Genomic DNA, 27,187 nt, shown 5'->3' with positions numbered 1-27,187 from the left:
CAGAGGGGCATCGGGCCCAATTGCCCGGCTCATCTTCTGCGGAATGGATGGCGAGGCCGGGACTAATGTCCTGACACATTTTTTTTTCACTCTTGCACTTTCAGGATCTGAAGGGAACATCATTACCGATAGCAGGCAGGTACGCCTTGCCACAGCCGTCTTCCCGGTTGTCAGCCTCCTGAACCATTCCTGCAGCCCCAACACCAGTGTGTCCTTCATTGGCACTGTCGCCACCATTCGGGCATCACAGCAGATTGGAAAAGGACAAGAGATTCTCCACTGTTACGGTGCGCCATCCCTCCTCACTACCGTCTACCTTATCTGGCAGAAAAGGAATTACAGTCAGCAGACCACTCGGCAGGTGTCCTCCCCTGGCCAGTGACTGTTTCCTGGAGGAAACTGCATATGTAGGGCATACATAGGTGAAAAAGGCAGGGAGGGCCCTCTCACTGAGTGCCGTTGTGTCTAAACTAGTATGTATGTCACTGCTTCATCCCCGTAAACTTTCTGCTCTCAAAGTGGGCTAGAAACAACTTTTTGGCTTTTCCTTCCTGTTTCCTCAACTTGGATGCTTAGTTCTATGTCTGGCTCCACAGATGTTTGAGTCAAGTGTACCTGTCACATGATGAATAATTGACCAGACCCTCTGTCTGCTAAGCTGCAGGCTTTCAAGTAGTGCCTGACTCTCTCTTTCTTAAATATTGGCTAAGTGTGATCTCTCTGCAGGGCCTCACGAGAGCAGGATGGGTGTTGCTGAAAGGCAGCAGAAGCTGAGGTCTCAGTATTTCTTTGACTGCAACTGCCTGGCTTGTCAAAATGAAGAGCACAGCCCCGCGGCAGGGCCCAGGTGGGAAGCATTCTGTTGTGACCGATGCGGAGAGCTCCTGCAGGTGAATCTCCTCTTCCTCTCTTCTCAACTTCTGCTGGAGGTCAGTTATCCAGCCCAGAGGCCAAAAACCTTAAGAGGAAGCCATGAGGGTTTACAGGCACTGAGAGCGGTTCTCTCTCTTCCCTTTCAGCCCATCTTCCACACAAATTGATAACCCCTCCACAGGAACCACAGCGAAGGGCTGAGTTTAGTAATCTTACAAGAGATAGAATTGCAAGAGCAAAATGACAGAAAATCCCACCTAAACTGGCTGAAGGGGGTGGAGAGGAAGACTGGGAATTTATTTGCTCAAGTAAATCACTAAAAGGTCCCAGGATAGAGGCACTTTAGATACTTCTTGATCCAGCAGCGTAGGGAGTGTCACCAAAGACCCGGTTTTTCTCTCTACATCCCTCAGCTCCGTTTTCTCTCTTAGCCTCATCCTCGGACAGTTGTCCCTCTTGTGGGGACGGACGGGCTAACAGTGGTCTGCGCAAAAATTTGAGTTTCATTCACCCAGTTCCTGTGGCTGGAGGAAAATCAGGGTCAAATAATTTTCCTCCAGCCATTTGGGCCTGAAGAATAGGCCAGATCTGAGCCACACCCACATCCCCCAGCTGCCAGGCACCGACTGCGGGAGGGCGGGCGAGGGTCCTCAGGAGAAGTCAGGTTGCCGTGGCCAAATGGGGGTGTAGGTACTGTACCTGCAGCAGAGCAGAGGTTCACCGCAGTGTCTCTCCTCTGCCAGCCGGTACCATATTGTTAGGGGAGCCGGAAATGGGATGTAGAGCTGGTAGTGTTTGTTGGAAAGCGGAAGTTACCAGCGCAAGGTCAAATGCAAGGAGGCCTCACCTAGCACCTTTTCCTATTAGTTTTCCTGTGGCTTTTTCATAACTACTAGAAATGTGTTTGTCATCCACAGTGCTGGCCCCATTTGAGATGGAAAGAAAGCGAGGACTGTACCAGTTTTTAAATTTGGTTATAAAAATTAAATGTTGGTGGGGAGGGTGTGCAATGGGTTACTACTTTTAGTGAATTGCTGCTGTCCACCAAATTCAGTCAGGCTGTGGGCGAGGTGCGCTGCTGCCGCCGCCGCGGGGGTCTCCTTCCCCCTTGGGGGCAGCAGCTGCGGAGCCACCCCGGGATGCAGGCACGCGCCGCCTTGCTCACCAACTCTGACACGGAGACAGACACAAAACTGACTTCCACAGGGGGACGACGTGCTGAGCTGTGGCAGCGCATCTTGTGCGGAGTCCGTGCGCAGGGACCACCTAGTCAGCCGGTTACAGGACCTGCAGAAGCAGGTTGCAGTGGCCCAGAAGCTCCTCAGAAATGGAAAACTAGGTGAGACCGGGTCCCTGCTTTGCTCCTCCGGCCCCTTCCTTTTTAGTCATTTCGAGGTCACCTCAGATCAGGGATACTCGGTCATGACTGAAGAATTGAATTTAATGATCCCCATGCCAGCCACAAGGTGGCTGTGTAGGCCAAGGACACCAGACCCCGGTCAGCTCAGTTTGTGTGGTCCTGGAAGTGGGGCCAGGTGACTTAGGCTGTCTCCCGCGTCAGGCTGCTCAGTTCAAGTACCAATGGCAACGGTGTATCCCAGGCCATTTCTTTTCATTCCGGGCCCTAATGACCTGATTTCCTAGGGAGAGAGTTCTGCCTTCGTCAGAACCTCATCTCTCCCCTAGAGAACAGCAGGCTGGTGCCCGGTGGACATAAGCACCCTGCTTTCTTTCAGAGGGGGCTGTGGAGCTCCTCATTACCCTTTGAAAACTCGGCCTTCCTGCTGGATGTCACGGCAATTTATTTTCCCTACTTTATGAGACTGACCTTTAACTTAGGTTTCTGAGTCAAGAGAAATAATGACCATAAGTGGAATGTGTCGTTCCACTTCAAACCAAAGTTGGAAACCCAGAGTAAATATGGAGAGACCTCACCCAACACCTTTTTCTACTGAAAGAGGAAATATAAGAGAACAACAGCTTTCTCGGAACAAACCCTGGGTTGGTCACAACCTAAAGAGACAAGGTGGGGTTCTACACTGAGCCCAGGTAACCGAGAATTTAACAGCCGGGTTCTCGTCTCTAGGGCTGGGTTTGTGTCTGTAATGAGACCACTCTCCTTTGACTCGACAGAGCGAGCCATTCAGCTATTGTTGGGGTGCCGGCGGGATGCTGAGAGCTTCCTGTGGGCGGAACACAGCGTGGTGGGAGAGATTGAGGATGGCCTGGCCCAGGCCTATGCTGCTTTAGGTACGGCGTGTGTCTTTGTTTTCTGCTGCAGGGAACGAGTTTGCCTTGTGTATTCGGTCATGACCCTAGCCTCGTCCAGTTCGTCATCTCTTAGTCTTTCAGCGGAGGCTGCTCTTCCTTCCATGTAGCTTTTCCCTCCCCAGAAATGTTTATCCACAGTTGATTGTGGTTCTTTTCTGGAACCATTTTTGTATTTCTTTACAGGGGACTGGCACAAGTCAGCTACCCATCTACAGAAGAGTCTCCAAGTGGTTGAGGTTCGCCATGGGCCATGCAGTGTTGAAATGGGCCATGAGCTCTTCAAACTGGCCCAGATCTTTTTCAACGGGTAAGTTTTTCTCTTGTTGCCTGGCACTGCACCGGGCCACACACTCCTCCGTCTTTTATTAGGCTCTTCTGTGCCTGACTCTTCTGTGATGCTTTTCAGCATGTTGAAACTTCTTCATTTCCTCTTTAGGAAAGATTCCTTTCCTTCTGTATTGCTGGCTAAGTTGAAACCTTAGGGTTTTCTCCTGAGAGATATGGGAAAAGCTCCTAGCTCTGAGGGCGTTCCCTGGGGAGAACCTCGAAGCAGCCCCACCACCCACCGACAGCACCACTCCCGGTCCTTCCTGGGTACCCCTGCCTCCCTCTCGCTCTCATTCTCAGCACCCACACCTCCAGGGGCTCTTCGTTCTCCCTAGTCCTGTTCTTTTTAAAGCATTTGTTTTCAACCAGGAGTCATTTCCCAGGGGGCATATGGGCAATGTCTGGAGGCATTTTGGATTGTCATGACTTAGAGCGGAGGCCAGAGTTGCTGCTAAATGTCCCGTAATGCACAAGGAAGCCCCTCCAGTTAAGAATTATCCAGCTTACAAACAGTGCACAGATGGGTAGACTTGATTCTCGAGACACAGAGGCAGGCATTTGGTCAGAGAGAGAGAAGGGGCTGGAGACTTACATCAGGGGTGGGCTTGGTTACCCTCAGATGAAGACTTCTGAGTAGACCTTGGGGTAAATATCAGATTAATGCTTTGAGATTTGCCCATTTCCCAGGGTCCTAGACTCTTTATACTTTGTTTTGTTTTTTTACTTTGTTCTCAAACTCTGACTTGCAGTGTGTTTGCGACAGTTGTCTCATCTGCCCTTCTAGATTATAAGATCCTTGAGGACAAAAGTGATCTTTATATTCTTCACAGGGCATGAGTAGGCCCCTGATTAATGTTTGCTTGATTGAACGAGGGAACTCACTCCCCTCGCCTCCTTGGTTCAGGTGCGCAGTACCCGAGGCCCTGAGCACGGCACACAAGGCAGAAGAGGTCCTGTTGGTGCACTACGGGCCCGGGAACGACGAGGTCCAGGAGCTGCAGAAGATGAAATCCTGCTTATTGGACTTGCCGCCCTTCCCTGTGGGGCCTTCAGTGTAGGGTCCCCAGGGGACTGGGACCCACAAGAAGGGAACCATGGAGGAAAAGTTCAAGAGGGTTCTGTTGCCACTGAGCCGTCACCAGGAGACATGGGGCCTGCCTGACAGTCACAAGCCTACTGTATGAGGGGTGGGAAGGACTTGGAAGACATTGCACTTGGGAAGATGCTCACCTATTTTGATGACTCCTTCTTGAAATAGTTAACTGCCCTCCAGTAAAAACTCCCAGTTCCCAGAAAATACTTAAAATTAGTATCCGGAGTGCCTAAGCCCTTTAAACGGATTTCAGCTGATCTGCAGGCATCTGGACATTAGCCTGGAGTTTTGGCTAGACGCCACCTCACTAAATAAATGATCATAGTCTGTTTCCTGGGAACATTCCTATGGTTTCCAGCAGTGATGAAATGTGGTGTACCACCCCAGTGGGAAGTTCAGCTCTTAGTAGTTGTATTGTGATTGAAAAATAATTATAAAGCAAGAAATCCATGAGGCTCCTTACCACTAGGGACACAGTTTCATTTATGATATCTAGCTTCCTCAAATCCTTTGTTAAAGCCAGTGGAGTATAGGTTGTGAATAGAAAAATAAACGTGGGGCCATTTTATTGCCAGGCAGTTTCTTCCTGGGATGGCAACTCTAAACTTGTGTTCTGCTAGTTGTCCAGCCCGTATTGTCTGGCTTTCATGCTATACTCTTGGCAGACTCACTGACCAAATACTAATAAAGCCAAGCCTGTAGAAGAAACTTTATATCACACGCGCCATCTCTCTGCATTCTGTTTATTAGCAAGCCTGAAAAGAGATGACTTTTTTCCTACCAGACTTCCCCAAGCTGGCAAATGAAATTACAGGCTACATAAGTACGTAGAAGATGGGGGGGGGGGGCTTCAGAAGTTGCTGAAGGTACGGGCATTATTACCACTGTGGTTTCAAGCTTGAGAGACAGAGGTGGGGACGGTAACTCTCCTCTGCCTGGGTATCTGGACCCCATCTGGTGAGAAGGCCGGGAGCCTCTATGGGTCTTAACCCCAGTGTCTGTATCACCCCTGCGACCCAGTGGCTCAGACGAGCAGGTGGAAGAGAACGCCAGGCCCACCCTGCTTTGAGAGCTCGCCCACCCCGGCCAGGCCCGAGAAGTGCCCATTGCTTGTCACATAGCATCACCACCAGGAAATGAGTGGCCCCGAGGATGCTTGGCAAAAGCTTTTCAGGAAGCTGAGTGTTTGGAATGCAGCTCAGACTGAAACATTTGCATGAAGGGCAGGCAGAATCTATTTATTTTCTTTGCTACTAACCGACTGGCACGGCGGTGGCCAGTGAGATGTTTTGGTTGAGCTCATTTTTTTGAGAAGGAAAATTTAGTCCCGTGGACACTGTTTCCAAGACTTGGCCCATTTTATGTTTCTGAAAAAGGTCCTGTTGTACTTGGTAAAGTTAGGCATAATTCCTTAAAAAGAATATGTTTATTCTTTTTTTACAGGTACTTGAGGGCTTCCTTTAAATGCTTTATCAAATAAAGAATTATTTTCTGACATTATAGATTACTTCCCTTATCTACCCATGTGTTATTCCACGTTGCCAGATAACATTAACTGGACCAGGAGATCTGTGCGTGCATTCAGGTCTGGTGTATTTAAGATTGTGCACCCTGGTTGGTGTGGCTCAGTGGATTGAGTGCCAGCCTATGAACCAAAGGGTCGCCAGTTCGATTCCCAGTCAGGGCACATGCCTGGGTTTCAGGCCAGGTCCCCAGTAGGGGGCATGTGAGAGGCAACCACACATTAATGTTTCTTTTCCTCTCTTTCTCCCTCCTCCCTACCCCTCTGACTAAAAATAAATTAATTAAATCTTAAAAAAAAAAAGATTGTGGAGCTAGGAAATGCCTGGGGGCATCAGTGGTCCCCATATGTAAACGTCCCAGGGCAGAGACTCAGTCCCCGAACTACACTGTGCAGATAACTCCAAGTTCTTATCAATGGTGACTTTCTGCAGAGTTTAGATAGACCCAGGCTGTAAGTGTGAGATCAGAACCTTCCTAAAGGGGTGTTTATCTTCATATCAAACTTAATGTAGCTCAAAATAGGAAGAGGAACAGGGTAATGGAAGCCAAGGGCAAAGCACTTTTATTGCAAAGTATACACTGAACCATTCTAGGGGCAGCCTTCATGTAATGTGTAATCTGCCCTCTAGCGTATTTGAACATTGAACTGGGGCATTAAGTGCTCCTGGGGTCCAGAACTTTGCCTATGAAGAGGAGGGCCCCCGTGTCTGTGTCCCGCAGCACGAAGATGAAAGGTTGGTTAAGGTGATAGTCCAGGGGGAAGGTGAGGCTGGCAGGCTGGAGCTCCGGGCTGGGGGTGGGGCCTGCCCCTTCCTCATTCCATTCGAAGCCAGCTCGATGTTCCATTTGAGTAAGTTTGATAGATTTGCCCGTGATCTTGCTAAAGTCTGGTGAATCAAACAGGGACTGGAGCTCTGCAGGGATTGAGAGGGATTTCCGTTAAAGCCCGGTCTTATCCAACACCCCAAGGAAGAACACAACCCTAATTCCTAATTCCTGATTCAAGGAGGTAAGCAAGCTGGGAGTGGAACCCCTTTTGACCTGAGGTGAGATACACAGGGCTCCAGTTAGAGCTCACTGTAAGTGACTTGCCCAAGAGCACAGTGCAATTGAGGTGAAGATTAGAAACCAGATCAAAAGACTTGTCTTGAGAGGCAGTGTTCTGAGTTCCCACTGTAGGGCACACAGCCATGGGGCTAAGGAATGGGTCTGAGAAGGAAGGCAGTTCAGGCCACCCCTCCAGCGCTATGAATTAGAATTAAGGAATGGGCTCTTTGATGGAGCCTTTGAATTCTACTTAGAAAGGCGGAAGGCTTAAAGACTCAACCCCACCCAGCCCAAGAGCAAAGGACCCTTTTGGACATACTCATCTCTTGCAGGGACCTGGTGACTTCCCCATCGTAACTCAGCTTCAGCTTGGGGACGGTCAGGACTGCTTGAACAGTCTTCAGTTCTCGGTCTATGTCGTGAATGAACTCAGAGGTCAGGCTCTCTTCTATCATGGTCAAGTTCTGGGTCACTTTCTGAGGCAGGAAGAAGATGATACTCGTGCTTCCAGTCAGAGGCAGCTGGGCAATCTGAAACAACAGGGAAGGAGCCGCTTGGGTTCATCCTGTGTAGCCTCGGAGCCTAGGGACGTAGGTGCACACACTCCAGCAGCCGCCTCCTGTCCCACGGTGGGGCCCTAGCCCAGCTTTCCCCAGTCCCTTATCTACCGTGGCTTTCAGACTATAAGACGCACTTTTTAACCACATTTTTTGCTTCAAAATTTTTTGTCCATTTTCTGCCTCTAAAACCTAGGTGTGTCTATTTTTTGGACCATAAGACACACCTAGCGGGGTGGGCAGGGATGAGATAAATAGATAGAAAACTGTACTTGAAAAATAGCTAAATAAAATTTTTAAAAAAAAGACACACTTAGGTTTTAGAGGAGGAAATAGGGAAAAATTTTTGAAGCAAAAAATGGGGTGTTTTTTTAAGTGCATCTTATAGTCTGAAAAATATGGTATTTAACTATCATCCCTTTAAGCTGTTGTTTTCTGGCAGCAAGATGTTTACTAGTGTTCCTTCAAAACGTTGACTTATCTTTTCTTACCTTGGCCTAATACCAACTGAAAAGATCTGCTGAATTTTCTCCTATGGTTCCCAGTCTCTGTTTGCTCCCAAGGTTTTTCTGCCAGCAGTTACTGGTCATCTGTTACACAGAGAGCCCCAGAGGAGGATGGGGGCGTTGGGCACAGTGACACAGAAGCAGCAATAAAATGGGTCCTGTGAGCGGAGGCTCCTAAGGCCCATGGGACAAACGGCATCACAGGCCTCAGTGGCCCCTGGAGTGACGTGCAGAGATGTGTGTGTATGTGCATGGCATTTCTTTCAAGTATTTCAGGTGCTTTGTTAGGTTCCCAGAGAAAAAGGTTAAGAACTACTGACTTAGAATTAAAAGAAGACAGGTGTCTGTGAAAGACTTAAAATCTCAGCACTTTGGAGTTTGTGACAGTTTTTGAAAGTTTGGCTTTGAATTCTAGAAATAAAAGCTCTCCCTGCCCTCAGAAAAATAAAAAGAAAGAATGAAGGAAAGGAGAGGCAAGAAAACACCAACCTTTGAGTACCCACTCCTTGAGGGCCCTGATTTCACAGTAAGGTCATTTCACATCGCGTTTCTAATTCTTATGAGCAACCCTGAGAGAGTAAGTTTCCTTTCTTTTCTTTTTTTTAAATTGTTGTTCAGGTACAGTTTTCTGTCTTCTACTCCCAGCCCAGGCCACCCCCTAATGCTCCCCACCTCCCTCCCATTTTTGCCTCCCTTAGTTTTTGTCCATGTGTCTTTTATACCTGTTCCGTAAACCCTTCCCCTTTTCCCCTGAAATTCCCTCCCCTTTGGTCCCTGTTCACCTGTTCTCTATTTCAGTATCTTTGGTTATATTTTGCCTGCTTGTTTGTTTTGTTGTTTAGGTTCCTATTAAAGGTGAGATCATATGGTATGTGTCTTTCAGTGCCCGGCTTTTTTCAGAGTCAGTTTCTATCCACCTTTATTTTAAGGGGGGAAAAAAGGCTCAGAGAAGCTATTAACTTGCTGAAAGTCACAGTAGTAAAATTTAGACAGCTGTCATTCTGTTTCCACGACACCTTCTGTCGGTCTTTGGCTTCTCCCCACACCCACCACTCACCCAACCCCTACCAACCTTGCAGCTGAGATCAGAATCCAAGCCATAGCGTAAGACAGCCTTGGGGTCTGACATCATGGGGACTTTCACAGTCCTATCCTCATCCAAGTGGAAATCCTGGAGGGAAGTCTTTCTGGGGTCAAACTTTGTTGCCCACTGCCCTGGAATGGAACACATGGAGTCCCCTAAGCCCCAGGAGACCAGACCATCATTGGGACCTGCCGAGACCACGGTATGTTGCTGAAAATTGCCTGGCTAAAGGGGTCATAGCTGTCAGAGGCCCTGACACATCAGGGAAGGATTAAACTCAGAAGGAAATGCGTTGGTTTTACTGATTTGACTGTCTGGATTATACAAGTTCTTTGTTCACCTGGGGGAGGAAATAAACTGGGGTACACTTCTACCGTGGTGTGTCTGGGAGACAGAATCAAAGGAGGTCAGGGCTGGAAGGGACCTGGACATCATCCCGTCACCCTCTCACAGCCAGGGCATCACCGTAGCCCAGAGAGGTGAAGTGACTTGCCAGCGCTCACACAGCGAGTTGATGATCAAGCTCCCTTAGTTTAATGTTGCCTTTTAACGCTCTGGGCTATAACTGCTTCTTTCATTTCCTGCAGATCAGTGCTTCAAATAGGGCTTTTCTCTAGAAATTTAGGGGTCCGTTCTTGCTACTGCCTGATAGATGGTTACAAAGCACTTGAAGGGGAGGTTGCCCAAAATCCCACCCAAGGCTTATCTGAATGGACCGGCCTCTCAGCAGGCCCATGGAAGAGCCCTGGGCACCTCACCAGAGCCTGGAGGAATGTCGTTGGAGAACCAGCGCCTGCCGTGTCCTGGGCCCAGCGCTAGGTGGCCGTGACGTTGGGAGGTGGTGTAGTGCCTCTGAAGTAAGTGTGGACCTCACGTCAGAGATGAGAAAACAGGCCCAGAAAGGCTACGGAGCTTGTGCAAGGCTGGGCTTTGACCCTCGTCTGACTCCAGCCAGAAATCCAACAATGCGCACCCCGAACAGGCACAAGAGTGGTCGTGTGTTCTCTCTGCTAGTCTCTCCACAAGCCTCTTACACTTCATCAGCCTTCGATTTGATGACAAGCAGATAACATTCAAGCAAGTGCACTTCTTAGGCCCTCCTCTGGCTTTGCCTCTGGGGTGTTCTTGAACTAGGTCTTTGACTCCCCCTGCTCATTCCCGGTCCTGTCTGACCCCCCACCATCTACCCTTGGCCAGAAGGAGAAGTGGAGAAGCCCTCACCCTTGAAGTAAGCCACACCCAGAAGGAGAATGCTGACTTCACTGGGCATTTCCCTTGTGGACTTAGCAAGTTTCCCTTTCATCTGGGCCTGCACCCAGTTGTTAACCTCCTGAAGGTCCACGTGAGAGTTGCCGGTCAGGATTCTGGGCCTGGTCCCGTATGACTTTTCCAGTGGTGCAACAAAGCTGGATTTGATCCGCAGCTCTGGGGAGAGATGGGGCAGCGTCAGTGCAGTCAGCGCGGAACCCGCACCCTCCTTCGGAAGCACGCCAGGCTTCGGTTCTGGTTTAGCACTCGGCAGGCCCCGACTTCCTGCCTCGTGTCTTCCAGTGACTTGCTGGGAGTTCAGGCCAGCTTCCCTAGATGGCCCTGGACAGGGAACTACAGATTTTGCTCATTGCTGTTTCTCTTCATGTTACTGTCCCCCACCGACCCTCCCACCGTCTCCCTCAGCCCACTTACTTCCTCTTTCTGATCCCCTTTGGGCTCACAGTGCCCCTTCCTGCCTCCCAGGGCTAGACCTGGCCCGGGCAGACGTGATCGACTGTTCAGAAAGAACCTCGCCCCCCACCCCAGCCTGCCCAGTGTGGAGCATAAAGCCCCCCCACTCCTGAGGCAGCTCGGGCCAGTACACTCACTCTTCTCAAAGATGATCCGGGAAGCACTCTTGAGGTTTTTCTGGGGGGCAGTGACGGAGGCAAGGAGCTCCTTGTAGGTGCCATGGATGTCTGGGTTGGTGATCAGGTCGTAGTAGAGAGCCCGGTGGATGCTGGACTCTGTCCGCTGCTCAGCTCCTGCCAGAGAGACAGGACGTGGGCCTCACTAACTGTTCACCAGGGCCCAGCTCTGGCCAGCTTCCGTGACAGGCCAGGGACACCACACCCTTGGTCTTTTTGTCTTCTGACACCGGAGACATTCTAGGTAGGAAGGAGCTTGAAGGCAACAGGAGAAATAGAGACTTTCCTAAAGTAGGCTAAGGGCCTCAGGCCTGCAGGGGTGGGAACGAGGGTCCAAGTCCTGTGCTTGTCCCAGCGCGGTGCCTGGCAGACTCTTCTGTAGTCACCCCTCCCCACCCTGAGCTCAGTTTCCCCCATGAGCTCAGCTGTGACCCTAGTGAAACTGTTGGCTCGTGTGCGGCTCTGTCCCCAGAACCCAGCCTAACGGCTGGCACGCAGTAGAAGCTCATTGAGGAATTAATGAGTGTCGAAGTCACCGTGTCAGCAAGTGGTCCTGAAGTCACACACCTGTGTCAGCAGTGCTCAGCACCCTCGTGGGGCGTGCGTGAGTTGTGTGTGCACAGCCTCGAGCCCCCGCTTGCAGGCTGGAGCCAGTCTCAGCGTCTCTGCGGCCCTCCCTGCGGTGAAATGTCTCTGGGGCTTAGAGCCCAGAGACATGCGGTGGACAGATGGCAGCTTTGGGATTCTGGGGCTTTCTGCATCAGAGAACTCACCCAGCGAGAGCGCGGAGAGGGCCGTGGCCAAGCTGAGCGGAGACAGGAGCACGTTGGCAGTGGGGCTTGTGCTGGATTTCACACGGTACAAGTCATAGCCGAAGTTGGAGACGGCCGCCGCCAGCTTGTTCACAGGGACCTTGAAGAAGGGGTCCTCCTCCTCCACCGACACCCCCGTGGTTTCAGGGGCTGGGGAGCCCTGGATTCGAGTACAAGGACCAGGGAGATGAGCAGTGGATGACTGGTCTGCTCACTGCTTTGAGTGGGATCATCGTTCTGGCTTCCTGCCCGAGTACTGTCTGTTAAGCCTGACGCCGGAATGAGTCTGTTCCCTGAGCCTGCAGGAGCTCTCCACTGGGCAGAGGCAGCCCAGAGGGGCGTTGAGCTGGCCAGGTTTAAACGCTAGTGATCTGTGAGCCTCGGGCCCGTGATGCACTGAAAAAGAAATTTTTTTAAACCCTGCTCTCAGGCCAGACCAGATTCCTGTCCGCTCACCCTCATTACTGCTCCCAGGTCTACCTGTCAAAGCCTCCCTGTCTTTCCTTGATCAGATATCACCTCCTCCACCGCAAACTTCCCTGCAGACTTCCCCCGCTAGCCCCAAACGGAAGGTACTTTTTTGTTTTCTAATCTGCTTTAGAGACAAATAGCATGTATATATTAACCACCCGCCACGCACTGACTGCGCTCTGTGCTAGTTCTCGTTTGAGTTACTTCATCTCATACTTGATGTATTTGATACCCCCAAGGTCCTTAAAGGCAAGACACAGAGCCTTCATATTTCCCTCCACCCCTAGCACCTACAGAGTAGGTGTTCAGTGGGTGAAATATAAGTAGCTGGCCACGTGGTCCTCTAAGAATAGGTATTTTGAATCCCATTTTTTAGATAAGAAAACAGACTCTGGTAAAAGCCACTGTCTAAGATCACAAAGCCAGAATTCAACCTCGGAACTCACAGGCAAGTGCAGGGTTCCAGTCAGTGTGCCCTGGCTGCCCTGGCCCCTCGTGTGACCCTCACCACCCACGGTCAGAGAGCATGGGCTTCTTAGCACCTGCTTTGTAGGCCGAATGCGTTCCCTCTGCACAGGAAAGAGGCCTTTCCACACCCTTCCATCAGAACGGATGTCCTAGGGTGCCGCCCACTCCATGAGACCCACGGTGACTCAGTGTGATAAGGAAGGGTCTTCACCGAAGGACAGCCCTGGCTTGTGAGAGCACTTTTGCTTTTCACTGTTTTGGATCTTACTTTTGTCTGCACTATGTTCTCTGAAAGGCAGGGCAAGACATTTTCTCTCTTTTGCTGATGTCTAGGCATAGAGGCCAGAGCTAGGCCTGGAACCTGGGTGCTTGCTGAGGAGAGGCGGGACTTGCTAACACATCCCACGCCTCCCACCCCCCCACCACTGACCTCCAGGCTGCCAGGGCTATTCTGGCAGCTGCCGCCCCCAAACAGGGCTCCGGTCCAGAGGAGTAGTGTGAGGGCCTGCATCCCGGGGCCTGCAAGAAAATGAGAGGTAACAGGCTGTTCTCCTCACCTACCACCCCACCCCACCAGCCACCCTGGGCAGGGAGCAGGGGCTTGGCAGGACTCAGCACCTTCCCTCCAGCCTCCCCTGGCCAGAAGTGGACGCTCCACCAGATCCCTCCCTCTGAGCAATGCCCCACCCCTCCACCCACAGTCTTAGCAGGTGAGCTTGAGCTCTCATCCCATTGTCTGTGTCCGGGCACCCACCTTCGAACCAAAAGCTACCAGACGGTGATGATCCAGCAGTAGGCTCCTGTGTGTGGATGTGGTCCAGCAAATGCACACTAAGGCTTTTCCCAGGGGACTCCTGACCACTCGGGATATGGGATTTGGGGCAATAGCTAGTCACAGAATGGGGGCATGGGGGCAGCATGTAGGTCTCACGTGCAGAATCACAGGGCACAGAGAATGCGGGTGTTGGCCCAGCCCCTGCTATCCCCAAGAAGTTCACAAACTCTCTCCTTGCATCCCCCTGGCCTGGAAGCTGGGCCCTCACTCCGGGCTCATTCCCTTCTCAGACAGTTCTCAGGAAGAGCTCTTCCTGTCATGGGTAGGAGCCCTGGGTCTAGAGTCAGCCTAGGTTCAAATCTCAATTCCATGTATTTTTTTAAAGATTTTATTTACTTTATTTTTTAGAGAGGGGAAGGGAGGGAGAAAGAGTGGGAGAGAAACATCAATGTGTGGTTGCCTCTTGTGCGCACCCCACGGGGGACCTGGCCTGCAACCCAGGCATGTGCCCTGACTAGGAATCAAACCTCGAACCTCGACCCCTCAATTCACAGGCTAGCACTCAACCACTGAGCCACACCAGCCAGGGCTCAATTCTATGTCTTAATAGCTTTCTAAATCACAATATCTTCTCTTGTAAGACAGAAATCAAGTAGTTCTTAACTGTCATAATGAGGATTGAATTAGGTAATGCCTTAACAATCTGACCCATGCAGAGCCCAATGAACCTTCCACTGGTCTCTGAGTCAAAATGTGTCCCTACAGCTGGAACCGCAGTACGCCCTTCTCCCCTGGGGAGCCAGGTCTTCCTCCCCCATCAGCCCGAAAATAACTCTTACACCTCTGGAGCCTTCTTTCCTTCAGGTTACACAACCCCACTACTTAGGAAGACCACCCAACTCCCTTCATGACCCTTCAGCTCCCCCTCCATGGTCTCTTCTGACCTGGCTTTGGTCTGGCTCCTGGGCCACAAGGGAAGTGGGAAACCTGGGCCCAGGACTCTGTACATTCCACCATCCCTTACCGTCCTGCACTCACTGCTCCATGGGCTCCCCTCACCCCTGGGCCATGATGTGGGGGTGGGGAGGGCAGAGGGGAGTTCACAGATCAGATCTTTCAAAAGGCCTTCTGGTTAGAAAGTGGGACAAAGTGTCAGCAACCAGGACCTTTGTCTGGTCCATGTGCTTCCTCCATCCATACTGCCAAGTCAAGAACTTATAATCTGCCTTCCCTGCCCTTTGCCTCCACTGAAAACACACACACACACACACACACACCCCGCCAAGGGTCTCAAGCTGTTCCATTACCCAGTCATGTGCCCAATAACCCCTCCACACGCACAATGCACACATTTCTGTCTTCTCAGAATAAATACGAAAGTTGGGAGTGCAGTGTATTATTATTGGCCAAAGTCCTTAAAATTAAGCCTGATAATCCACTGGACAACATTGTAAAGCATGAAAGGCAACAAAAGAAAAGATTGCCTGCTGAGTTTGCTCAGTTTACAGATGGACCACCAGTGGGAAGGAGCCCGCCTTCTTTGTACACCCTGATCTCCGGCTCAGGCCTGGGGGCGGGAGCCCTGCGTGCTCAGCCAGCTGCTCTTCCACGTGGCTGCCCCTGCGCTCAGGGAGAAATCCTCCGTTGAGATAACAGTGCAGAAAGATTTCTGCAGTGCAAGATAGAAACCAGAACACCCTCCGGGCTCACAGCCGCTCTCTCCACCCAGCCAGCCCCACCCGGAGCTGGCAGGAGCCTTCCTTGACTGAGTCTCTGGAGACCGGTTTGTTGAAGAATGAAAATTCAGTGAGATCCACAGGCGGCAAGGCGAGAAGAAAAGTTGTTAGCACTAGTCGCTCTGGCCAAAGTAGGGAGTTGAGATGGGAGCGAGGGGGTAGGGTCATCTTGGGACAGTAGGCTAACTAAGTTCACAATTCCAATGCTCTTGAAAGTGGGGCCTTCCCTATAGGAGTCCCTATAGTGCCTGGGCCCAAGCCCCAGGTACTGCGGTCACCATCACCACATGTGTGGGCTGAGGGCCGAAGATGAAGTGAGGGACCCTGGTAGGGAAAGACACCTGGCTCCAGAGCTGGCCCAGGGCCAGTCACTGGGACACATAGTACTAATGGCACTTCTTTGAATCCTCCATCTTAAACCCTGGGGATGGTGGGAGTGGAGAGATTATTGAGAGCCCCCTACGAGGGCAGTAAGAGGGTGGAGAGGAAGGGTCCGGCACAGGGCCCCTCTGAGCACACTCAAGGCCCTGTCCACGGTGGCTGTTCCACAGGCCTGGACAGGCAGCCCTTGCCTGGCCCGGGGCATAGGGACAACGATGCCATCCTGTCCAAGGGGCAGTATCTCAGCCAGGAGGGGGAGGGCACAGAAGGATGTAGATATCCTCCCAAGTTGGGCCAAGGTCAAGCCTTACTCTCTGCCACATTGCCCAAGTCAAAGACATGAGGAACCAGGATTGCAAGGCCTGGCCTTCAAGCTGGGATATAAACTTGGGCCAGTGCATGTGTTTCAGATTAAACCCAACTGTGAGACAAACACCATCCCTCCTCCTCTATCTCCCCCCTCTTCCTCCTCCCCCTCCTCCCAGAACCACACAGCCTTCAAGCCACATGGTGGTGGACCTCATGAGCAGTGCAAGGAAGGGCACCACCCTTCCGTGGCTCTGGCAGGGAGACTCTGAGGGGTCCCCTCGCAGCACACCCCACCTGTGGTGGCTCCGCCAGGCCCCAGGCAGCGTTTCTTCTGAAGATCTAAGTTGGGCCGAGGTGCCCATGAGCTTCACCGCCCCACCGCCCAGAAGGACCAGCCCTAGGAACAGAGCAGGCTGGCGCCCCCTCTCTCCCAGCCTCAGCCTGGCGGTTGAACTCCCAGGGGACGGGCATGGGCCAGACAGTGATGCGGTTTCTGGGAAGCTTGCAGTTTTTCTTTGGCCCAGACCTGCTCCTTGCTGTGGCTTGCCTTGGGGAGCAGAAAGGATGGGGGCAGCATTCTCTCCAGCACGGACAGCTGAGCCCCCAAATCCCAAACACTGGCTGGGCTAAATAACAGTCATCATTTGTGAGAGGCTAATAACCCCATTGACCTCTCAGCTTTTACTGGCGGCTAATTTGGCCAACAGAAACGAGTGGGCACTGGGTAGAAGGACCCAGCTGTTCTCCATCCCAGCGCTCTGGCATGGCGCAACCGGCCAGCTGCTCAGCAGCGTTGGGAAGTTACCATTGAAATCCACACCAGTTGACTCTGAAAGAACAGCAGAGAGCTGAGCTCAGGCTAAGTCTGGGCCACAGGCTGGGCTGCCTCCCCGCTGCCCTGGTGGAAGCACAGCTCCCCGACAGCCTCCTCCCCTCCGGGCTGTGGAGGTCTCTGAGGTGCTGCTCAGCCCCAAGTCAGCAGCTGAGCTCTCTGCTTCCCCGACACCACCGCCCCCTCCACTGTTTCCCAACCACTTCATTCAAGTCTTTCCAGCCTCTCCTAGTGGGACAGTAGAATTTGGGGATCACTGGGTTGCCACCTTCTGACCCCCAACTCCCTCTGCCCACTCTCATCCACTCACCTTGATGCCCAAGCTGCAGAGGCTACTGTTTCCCCACCTCCTCTTCCTTGCACCCCTCTTTTCCACTCCCTTGGGTACCCTGCCTCTCCCCAGCCCTCACAGCTCATGGGGGCCTGTCCCGTCTTCCCCTGACACAAAGACCAGACAGGGAGCTGCTTTACCTGTGGGTGCGCTGTGGCTCGGCGCCCAGCCTAGGTCTGCACACTGAGGGGGCTCCTGCAAGCACAAGAGCTTTTTCTGCTGCCTCCCTCCCAATCCAGCTTCCAACAGGCTTCAGATTACAGCTACTCCTGTCTTAAAGCGACCTACACTCAATTCGGATTCTGTGATTGCATCATTGCCTGGTGTTAACTTTAACCCACTGCTCCCCTTCCTTCACACACCCCCAAGACACATGTACTCACACACCCCACTCCTCCACCACACCTTCCTTCAGGCCCTGACCTCCCTCACTGCCTGAGGTTCCACTCTCAGAGGGCACCCTGGCCAGCCCGGGTGGGAGACGGGACAGAGGAAGAGTCTGGCAGGAGTAGGCCCCGGAAGCAGGCTGGTGGGGTAGAGAAGACACTGGCCCAGTACTGGGATTCTGGGTCTTTCCTGGTCATTGGCTCTGGCACTAACTGGGATTTGGGGCAAGAAAGATATCCCTTTCTCGGAAGGAATATCTGTGTGCTCTTTGCAGCCCTGAAATTTCTAAAGGACCGTGGGGGAAGATATCTGACCAGAGGAAGAAATGAGATATATTATACTATAACCAGTCCTGAGAGGAGCTGTGTGTGCCTGGCACCCACCTTGACACAATCCGTGTCACCTGGAGAGACTGCCTAGGCCCCGCCCACCTCGGGGTCTTCAGGAGCTTGCAGTATGGTTATGAAACTAAAATACTGGTATGAGAAGTAACTAGAGAATGTAACAAAATGTTTTCTAGGCAGGTATGAGTCCCAGCCAGAAGAGGAAAAGAGATCACTCTGTGATATTTAGCCTGAGGGAGAGAAAATGTTGGTGAACCTCACCTCCTGTGAGGTCCCAGGGAGCAGAGCAAGGGCCCCTGGGTAGAACTTTCCAATGGGCGAAGTTCAGCTTTATATAAGGGAAAGTGTGTCAACAGTCAGAGTTCACTCCATTCAACAAAAAGTGGAGTAACTCAACACTAGCTAGGTTCTCGAAGGAGAGGGAGAATATAAATGAATGCCACTCAGTGCCCACCCTCTAGAAACTGACTGGCTGATCACAGAGGCTGATGTGAGAACAGACCATTTCAATATAATGCAGCACCTTCCTTCTGGGATAGCAGTCTGTACAGCTGCACGGTCTGAAACAACAGCCACTAGCCAGGTGTGACCATGAGCACTTCCAGTGTGCTAGGCTGAGCCGCGATCCGCTGTAAGTGCAAAATTCACACCAGATTTTTAATATTTAGTATGAAAACACAATGTAAACCATCTCGAACATGTTACACTGATTACACATACTGGGTTATATAAAGTATATCAATAAAATTAATTTCATGTATTTCCTTTTTAACGTCTACTACAAAATCTTAAACTACGCACGTGGTTTGCCCTGCATTTCTATTGGACAGCACTGCCCTGTGGGGTATTGTGGCAGTGCAGCCGCAATGTAGGGGTCTAAGCTGAATCTTGAAGGGGGAATGGGCTAAGCATAGAAAGGTGAGAAGGTCAGAACTACCCATGTGGACAGGTTAAAATTGGATTCCTGTCTCACAACATACACAAGAATGAGCTATAGCTCTAGCCAGTGTGGCTCCGTGGATCGGGCATCGTCCTGCAAACTGAAAGGTCGCTGGTTTGATTCCCAGTCAGGGTACCTGCCTGGGTTGCTGGCCAGGTCCCCGGTAGGGGGAGGGCAAGAGGAAAATGATTGATGGTTTTCTTCCTCTCTTTTTCCTTTCTTTCCCTTCTCTCTGAAAATAAGTAAGTAAGTAAATAAATAAATAAATAAAAATCTTTTAAAAAAAAAGAACTCCATGTACATTAGAGGTTTAAATATGAAAAACTATCTCTAGGACTTCCGCCAAGATGGAGGCATAGGTGGAGAAGCCGTGCTTTCTCACACAACCAAGTTTAGAGACAACTAAATATTAGCAACAGAAAACACAGCCAGAACACAGAAAATTGAACTTTTCGGAAGTCTGATAACAACAAATTCTTCAGCCTGACTGGTAAGGGGTGAAACCAGCAGCTGGCAGAGTGGGGTTGACCACGGGGAAACAGCGAGGGAGCAGGGCTGCGGGTTGACTGTGGTCACGCATTCGTGCGTGGATAGACAAGCGAGGGAGTGGGCGATTGGATGGGAGCCAGCAGGCCCCAGTGGCGAGCGGCAGCGGAGGGCACCGCCACTTCCCCCGCTCTGACCCCGTCTCCACGTACAGCGTCATAACCCAGCGACCTGCGAGGCCCCACCCTGGTGAACCACTTAAGGCTCTGCTCCTCACCCAGTGTCGAGAAACAGTAGAGGGGGCCGCCATTTCCCCGCTCTGACCACGCCCCCACATATAGCGCCACAACCCAGCCACCTGAGAGTCCAAGGCTCCACTCCTCATACTTAACGGGTGAGAACAGACCAAAAATGGCTCAAGAAGATCTCAAAGCCCCAGAGTCTATAAATCTAAGTGATAAAGAAATAGCAAAACTCTCAAACGCACAGTTTTAAACACTGGTGATCAGGATGCTCACAGAACTGGTTGATTGTAGCCACAAGTTAGACAAACATATGAAGGCAAAACTAATTGAAATGAATGGAATTGCACAGGAAACCCGTAGCGATGAAAAAGAAACTGGGCCTCAAATCAATGGAGTGGACCAGAAGAAAGCAAATAATGGCCAAACAGAAAAGAGTGAAGAAGTAAGAATTCAAAAAAATGAGGAGAGTCTTAGGATCCTCAAGGACATCTTTAAATGCTCCAACATCCGAATTATAGGAATACCAGAAGGGGAAGAGGAACAGCCACAAGTGGAAAATTTATTTGAACAAATAATTAAGGAGAACTTCCCCAGTCTGGCAAAGGAAATAGACTTCCAGGAAATCCAGGAAGCTCAGAGAGTCCCAAAGAACTTGGACCCAAGAAGGAACACACTGAGATGCATCATAATTACATTAGCCAAGATTGAAATGAAGGAGAGAATCCTAGAAGCAGCAAGACATAAGGGGACAGTCACCTACAAAGGACTTCCCATCAGACTGTCAGTGGATCTCTCAAAAGAGACCTTACAGGCAATAAGGGGCTGGAAAGAAGTATTCCAAGTCATGAAATCCAAAGACCTACAGCCAAGATTGCTCTATCCAGCAAAGCTTTCATTTAGAATGGAAGGGCAGATAAAGTGCTTCTCAGATAAGGTCAAATTCAAGGAGTTCATCTTCACCAAGCCCTTATTATATGAAATGTTAAAGGGACTTATCTAAGAAAAAGAAGATAAAAAAAAGATGAACAGTGAAAGGACAGCAAACTCAAATTGATTAACAACCACACCTAAAACAAAAGCAAACTAAAAGGACAGCTAGATCAGGAGTGGAAACATAGAAATGAAGATCTCAAGGAGGGTTAGCAATAGGGGAGGGGGAGGAGGAGAAGGGGAAAGAAGGTACAGAAAATAAGTAGCATAGACAGTAGATAGAAAATTGATGGGGGAGGCAAGAATAGTATGGGAAATATAGAATCTAAAGAACTTGAGACACATGGTCATAAACTAAAGGGGGGTAATAATGGGGATGGGGGGTAGGGTGGAGGGAAATGAAGGGGGGAATAGAACAACTGTAATGGCATAATCAATAAAAAAATAAATTAATTTAAAAAAACTATTTCTGTTTTTGCAGAAACTTTTAAATTGGCTATTTAAATTATTTACTGTGATTGAACAACAATAAAATAATTATTTTTAAAATTTATTTACTTATTTAAAAAATTTTTTAAGGAATAGATTTTTAAAAAGATTTTATTTATTTATCTTTAGAGGGCAAGGGAAGGAGAGAGGGAGAAAAATGTCAATGTATGGTTGCCTCTCATGTGTCCCCTGCTGGGAACTGGCCTGAATTCCAGGCATGTGCCATGACTGGGAATCAAACCACAATTCTTTGGTTCACAGGCCTGAGCTCAATCTACTGAGCTACAACAGCCAGAGCTATTTACTTATTTTTTAAATAGGAGCTTATGTTCACATGGTTGAAAACTCAAAAGCAACACAAGGCATACAGTAAAAAATTTTCTTCTAGCTCTGATGTTCAGTTACTGGAGTTCACTGCCTGAAGACAGTTCATGTTCATTTCTTTCTTATGTATCTTTTCAGAGATATTTTTAATGCTTTAAAAAGCAAACACAGCCCTGGCTGGTGTGGCTCAGTGGATTGAGTGCCGGCTCCTGTGAACCAAAAGGTCACTGGTTCAATTCCCAGTGAGAGCACATGCCTGGGTTATGGGCTAGGTCCCCTGTTGTGGGTGTGTGAGAGGCAACCAATGGATGTTTCTTTCCCTCTCTTTTTCCCTCCCTTCCCCTCTACCTAAAAATAAATAAGTAAAGTCATTGAAAAATAGAGCCCTGGCTGTATAGGGAGGCGGGCTGAGCGAGGAGATGAAAAGAAATACATTGATGTTTCTCTCCCTCTCTCCTTCCCTTCCCCTCTGAAGATAAATAAATAAAATCTTAAAAAAAAAAAAAGAAAAATAAAAAGCAAACACAAAGACACATATACAACAGGAAAAAATGTAAATTTTTTAGAAAAAAGTATATAGATGGATATTTTTGTGATCTCTGGGTAGGAAAGTTTTTTAAAGACAATACACCAAAAGAAGCATAAATTATAAAAGATTGTTAGATTTGACTCTAAAATTAAAAAAGAAACTGTTTTGATGAAAAAGTATCATAAAACAAGATGAAAAACAAACCTCACACTGGGAGAAAGTATTTGTAACAGAGCTAACTGACAAAAAATTACTGTGACATAGAAAAAACTACAAGTCAACAGGAAAAAAATACAGTTCAGGAAAACAGGTGAGGCAATTCAAAATATATTTTATTGATTATGCCATTACAGTTGTTCTATTCCCCCCTTCATTCCCCTCCACCCTGCACACCCCTCCCCCACCATTCCCCCCCCTTTAGTTTATGACCACGTGTCTCAAGTTCTTTAGATTCTATATTTCCCATACTATTCTTGCCCTCCGCCTATTTTCTATCTACTGTCTATGCTACTTATTTTCTGTACCATCCCCCACCTTCTCCTTCTCCCACTCCCCTGTTGCTAACCCTCCATGAGATCTTCATTTCTATAGTTCACTCCTGATCTAGCTGTCCTCTTAGTTTGCTTTTGTTTTAGGTATGATTGTTAATCACTGTGAGTTTGCTGTCCTTTCACTGTTCATCTTTTTTATCTTCTTCTTTTTTCCTCCCTTTTTCTTAGATAAGTCCCTTTAACATTTCATATAATAAGGGCTTGGTGATGATGAACTCCTTGATTTTGATCTTATCTGAGAAGCACTTTATCTGCCCTTCCATTCTAAATGAAAGCTTTGCTGGATAGAGCAATCTTGGCTGTAGGTCTTTGGATTTCATGGCTTGGAATACTTCTTTCCAGCCCGTTCTTGCCTGTAAGGTCTCTTTTGAGAAATCTGCTGACAGTCTGATGGGAAGTCCTTTGTAGGTGACTGTCCCCTTATGTCTTGCTGCTTCTAGGATTCTCTCCTTCATTTCAATCTTGGCTAATGTAATGATGATGTGCCTTGGTGTGTTCCTTCTTGGGTCCAAGTTCTTTGGGACTCTCTGAGCTTCCTGGATTTCCTGGAAGTCTATTTCCTTTGCCAGATTGGGGAAGTTCTTCTTTATTATTTGTTCAAATAAGTTTTCCACTGGTGGCTGTTCCTCTTCCCCTTCTGGTATTCCTATAATTTGGATGTTGGAACGTTTAAAGATGTCCCGGAGGTTCCTAAGCCTGTCCTCATTTTTTTTAAATTCTTGTTTCTGCATCCTTTTCTGTTTGGTCATTTTTTTCTCCCTTCTGGTCCACTCCATTGATTTGAGTCCCAGTTTCCTTTCCATTACTATTGGTTTCCTGTGTGTTTCCCTTCATTTCAATTAGTGTAGCCTTCATTTGTTCCTCTAATTTGTGACTAAAATCAACCACTTCTGTGAGCATCCTGATCACCAGTGTTTTGAACTGTGCATCTGAAAGTTTGGCTATTTCTTCATTGCTTAGAGTTATTGGCTCTGGGGCTTTGAGCTGTTCTTCTTGAGCCATAATATTTTGCTCTGTTAGTGCCTGTTAGGTATGAGGAGTGGAGCCTTAGTTGTTCACCAGGGCGGGGCCACCCAGGTCGCTGGTTTGTGATGCTGTATGTGGGGAAGGGGTCAGAGAGGGACAATGGTGGTCCCCTGTGCTGCTTCCCTCCACTGGGGCCTGCGAGGTCTGTCTCAGTCTCACTACTTGCTCCTTCATCGGTTTACGGTTTATCTGCGCGCGAATGAGTGACCCCGTTCAGCCCTCAGTGGGTCCTCCCGCTTCTCCACACCTGGGATCCACCCACTGCCTGTGCGCCCAGGTCGGTCCGGTGGATCTTTCCTGCCTGATCCCGCTCTGCTGCTGGCTCTGCCCCTCTTACCGGTTTGGCTGAATGGTTTCTTTTTGTCAGACTTCCGTATAGTTCAATTTTCTGTGGTTTGGCTGCGTTTTTGTTGCTAAAACTTTGTTGTTTTTAAAGTTGGTTGTGAGAGAAGGCAGAGTGTTTCCACCTATGCCTCCATCTTGGTGGAAGTCCCATTAACCCTCTTAAAACCCTAATTTTAAAAAAAATTCTAAATTTACTGATTTGAGGGAAAGATTTGTTGTTCCACTGATTTATGCATTCATTGGTTGAGTCTAGTATGTGCCCTGACCAGGGCTTGAACCCACAACCTTGGTGTATCGGGATGATGCTCTATCTAACCAACTGAACTATCCAGCCAAGGCTTAAAACTAGTGTACTTTACACTCATCAGATGGACAAAATTTAAATGTGGAACAAAACCAGGTGTTGGTGAGGATGTGGGCAACCAGGCTCTCATATGCCCTGCCAGCGAGGGTGTAGACTGACAGAACTGGTTTGAAGAACAGTCTGGCAACAGGCGGCAAAGCCGGGCAACTGTCTGTGGCAGCCCCGGTGGTCAAAGGTAGGTGAACCCAAACCCACAACTCAGTAATTTCTCTCCTAAGCATGTGAGCTGAAAAGAGTCCATGTATGTGCACAAGGAAGTATGTAAAGAATGTTCCAGAACACGATTTGTAGTGCAAAACAATGGGAGCTCCCTGCACGTCCATCAACAGGAAACTGAATAAAGGTTGGGAAAGTCTAACTGTTTCTTCCCTCCGAGAAACAATGGAGGGAAGCCATTTAAGTCAACAGATTTATGTCAGAGCGCGGAGAGACATGAGTTGCAGGAGCGTACAGATAGGACGATACATTTATGTCAGGCTTAAAAACACGAAATGGTACTACGTAGCACTTAGAGATAAAAACTCATGTAGTGAAAATAAAAGAAAGGCATGAAAATAAAACCGTATTCAGAACGGTGGTACTAGGGCAGGGAGGGAATGGGGGAAGGAATGTAGGGCTGGCACTGTACTGAGAATAGTTGTTAAACTGGGCAGTGGCGTTACGCAATTCATTACTCTTTTTACATGTCCAAGTTATTTCATAATTTATTTTTTAAATGGCTCTGGCTGGTGTGGCTCAGTGTGGATTGAGCGTGGTCCCACAAAGCAAAAGGTCACAGTTTCAATTCCTGGTTCGGACACATGCCTGGGTTGTGGGCCAGGTTCCCAGTTTGGGGTGTACAAGAGGCAACCGATCTGTTTCTCTCCCTTCCTTCCCCTGCCTCAAAAAAGAAATAAATAAAATCTTTAAAAAAAAAACAAAAACGAAAACAATTTCTCTTTCGTCAAACGAGTGTTCCCCGCCCGGCCCCACCTAGGCTGGTGCGGCTCGGTGTCCTCGGGGCCAGGTCCCCAGCTGGGGCACGTGTGAGGGGCGACGGATTGGTGTTTTTATGTCTCACGTCGAAGTTTTTCTCCCTCTCTCCTTTCTCTCACCTCTCTCGAAAAATATAGAAATAAAATCTAAAAAAACTAAAGAAGCGTTTTCCCCTCCTACTAAAAAAGAAGGCCTCCACACTGGTGCCCTTGGAAGACTTGGCTTCCGCAGGCAGCCGCCTGCTGTGGGGTCATTCCTCAGCCTTTACAGAAGTGTCAGGCTCGTGGTTCACTTGTTGTAGGTAGGGTGTTTTCTTCATGAAAACAAGTTTTAATTTTAGTGCCTAATCCATCCATCTTTTATAATTCAAGCATCCTCTACTACCCCTCTAAAAACACTCCCCCTATACCACGTCCCCCAACGCCGCTGCCAATTCCTCTGTTCTCCCTCAGCCGCGTGGGGAAGAGCTGTTCATTCTCGAGTCTGCACTGTCCTTCTGCAACCTCAAACTTGCTCCTGGGCCCACCTTTAAACCTACTGTCGCCGCGTTGCCGGGTGAGCTCTGCGTTGCCCACCAAGTGGGCATCTCTACCTTGGCAGCAGGCAGCAGAACAGACTGTTCCTCCTTCTCGAGACCTTGACTCTTCACGCATGTCCCGTTTTCCTCCCACCTCGCGCTGTGGCGTCATTCCTGTATCCTCTGCTGGCTCCATCCTGGGGCCTCTTTCTTTCTCCCTCTCCATCTCCTTTTAGGTGATTTCTGCCCGTTCTGTAACTAAATGTATCGGCAGGCTCCCAGATGTACATTTCCAGCCCTGACCACAATATCCAGTTGCCTGTTGGACGCATCCACGTGGATGCCCAGTAGGTGGGAGGGACATATGACTTACTATCCAAACACTTCTAAAAGCAGAAACGACTGCAATTAATTACACCGGGACAGACATAACTTGAACTGCCCCTCGCAGCCTGGGACACGTGTATGCTCACCCTATGTCAGTGTGACATCTACAGTGGGAATCTCCAGCCAGTCCTAAAATCTGTCTCTCACTGATCTCAGCAAAAGACATTTATCAAGGCAAAACTCCAGGAACTTGAATGATGAACCCCACCACCCCTGAGCCTTTCATTTCCCTCATCTCCCATACGACCTGTCCACAGTTGCTACAATACTTACCTGCAAAATGATTCCGGGTTCTGACCACTTCCTCCACAGCCAGCACCCTGGGCCAAGCCACCTACGTGTCTTGCCTGCTGACCAGCCTCCCCACTCCCGCATTTGTCCCGCTGTGATCTGTTTTCACAGAGCAGCCCAGGGACCCTTCTAGAGCTTAAATCAGACTGTGGCACCCATCATTTAGAAGCCTCCCACGGGAGGCTTCTACTGTGCATGAATTATTGCCATCCATGGTAACACAGGCGAACTTCACAAAGTGAGGTTGAACAAAACCTTCAACGTGAGGTTGAACAAAAGAAGCAAGGCACAAGAGCAAGATCCTGTATCTCTTGTGTATCTCGGGCTATATGATTCCTTTAAACCAAGTTCAAAATGAGGAAAAACAGAAGTCAGCAGACTTCTGTTTGTTATTAGAAGTCAGCAGAGTGAGTACTGGTTCCTGATCTGGCTGCTGGTTGCAATAGGGGTATTTTGTTCATGAAAAATTAATTGGCCCTGACCGCTGTGGCTTGGCCGAGCATTGTCCCGCAAAGCAAAAGGTCGCAGGTTCGATTCCCAATCAGGGCATGTGCCTGGGCTGTGGGCCATGTCCCCAGTGGGGGCGTGTACGAGAGGCATCTGATCAATGTTTGCCTCTCCCATGGATGTTTCTCTCCCCCTCTTTCTCCCTTCCTTCCCCTCTAAAAATAAAAAAAGAAAATCTTTTTAAAGAGAAAAAAGAAAAAAAATTATTAAGCTTATGTTCAGCATGACTTGTGTACTTTACGTACTATATTTCGA

General features: G+C 49.3%; 2 protein-coding genes across 9 annotated transcripts in view; one reads left to right on the top strand and one right to left on the bottom strand.

Moving 5' to 3' along the window:
- Positions 1-6,552, top strand: part of SMYD4 (SET and MYND domain containing 4) — a 35,903-nt gene extending 29,351 nt beyond the window's left edge. For 6 of the 7 annotated variants that reach the window (XM_037133762.2, XM_037133760.2, XM_037133761.2 and 3 more), the window contains 6 exons: positions 105-287; positions 727-890; positions 2,080-2,212; positions 3,007-3,123; positions 3,328-3,451; positions 4,376-6,552. In XM_037133762.2, the coding sequence (XP_036989657.2) occupies positions 105-287; positions 727-890; positions 2,080-2,212; positions 3,007-3,123; positions 3,328-3,451; positions 4,376-4,529 (875 nt within the window). In that variant the 3' untranslated portion in view covers positions 4,530-6,552. The remainder of the gene's footprint in view (positions 1-104; positions 288-726; positions 891-2,079; positions 2,213-3,006; positions 3,124-3,327; positions 3,452-4,375) is intronic. The other variant, XM_053662737.1, reaches the window with a different exon arrangement.
- A 72-nt stretch (positions 6,553-6,624) lies between these two features.
- On the bottom strand, positions 6,625-17,558 carry SERPINF1 (serpin family F member 1). Of its 2 annotated transcripts, none has more exons than XM_037133771.2 (8): positions 17,436-17,558; positions 13,362-13,450; positions 11,954-12,152; positions 11,142-11,297; positions 10,504-10,707; positions 9,271-9,413; positions 7,455-7,665; positions 6,625-7,002 (listed from the first exon to the last, which is right to left on the bottom strand). In XM_037133771.2, exons 2-8 carry the CDS (start codon positions 13,440-13,442, stop codon positions 6,743-6,745), a joined length of 1,254 nt encoding a protein of 417 aa, XP_036989666.2. In that variant the 5' UTR covers positions 13,443-13,450; positions 17,436-17,558; the 3' UTR covers positions 6,625-6,742. The 2 variants fall into 2 exon arrangements, with proteins under 2 accessions (XP_036989666.2, XP_036989665.2); XM_037133770.2 differs by lacking the exon at positions 17,436-17,558 and adding an exon at positions 13,686-13,763.
- Between the last annotated feature and the right edge of the window lie 9,629 nt (positions 17,559-27,187).

This window comes from Artibeus jamaicensis, unplaced genomic scaffold, assembly GCF_021234435.1.
Source record: "Artibeus jamaicensis isolate MK-2021 breed Jamaican fruit bat unplaced genomic scaffold, CSHL_Jam_final contig_2790, whole genome shotgun sequence".
Taxonomy (NCBI): Eukaryota; Metazoa; Chordata; class Mammalia; order Chiroptera; family Phyllostomidae; genus Artibeus; species Artibeus jamaicensis.
This window is presented reverse-complemented; position numbering and strand designations above follow the sequence as displayed.

What these genes read in the sequence shown, in the direction of transcription:
- SERPINF1 (XM_037133771.2), bottom strand. Translation starts at nt 13,442, where the DNA reads ATGCAGGCCCTCACACTACTCCTCTGGACCGGAGCCCTGTTTGGGGGC. An exon ending in CCTCTCCGCGCTCTCGCTGG is followed by an intron (nt 11,298 to 11,953) that starts GTGAGTTCTCTG and finishes TCTCTCTGGCAG; the next exon opens with GAGCTGAGCAGCGGACAGAG. An exon ending in CCGGATCATCTTTGAGAAGA is followed by an intron (nt 10,708 to 11,141) that starts GTGAGTGTACTG and finishes ATCTCTCCCCAG; the next exon opens with AGCTGCGGATCAAATCCAGC.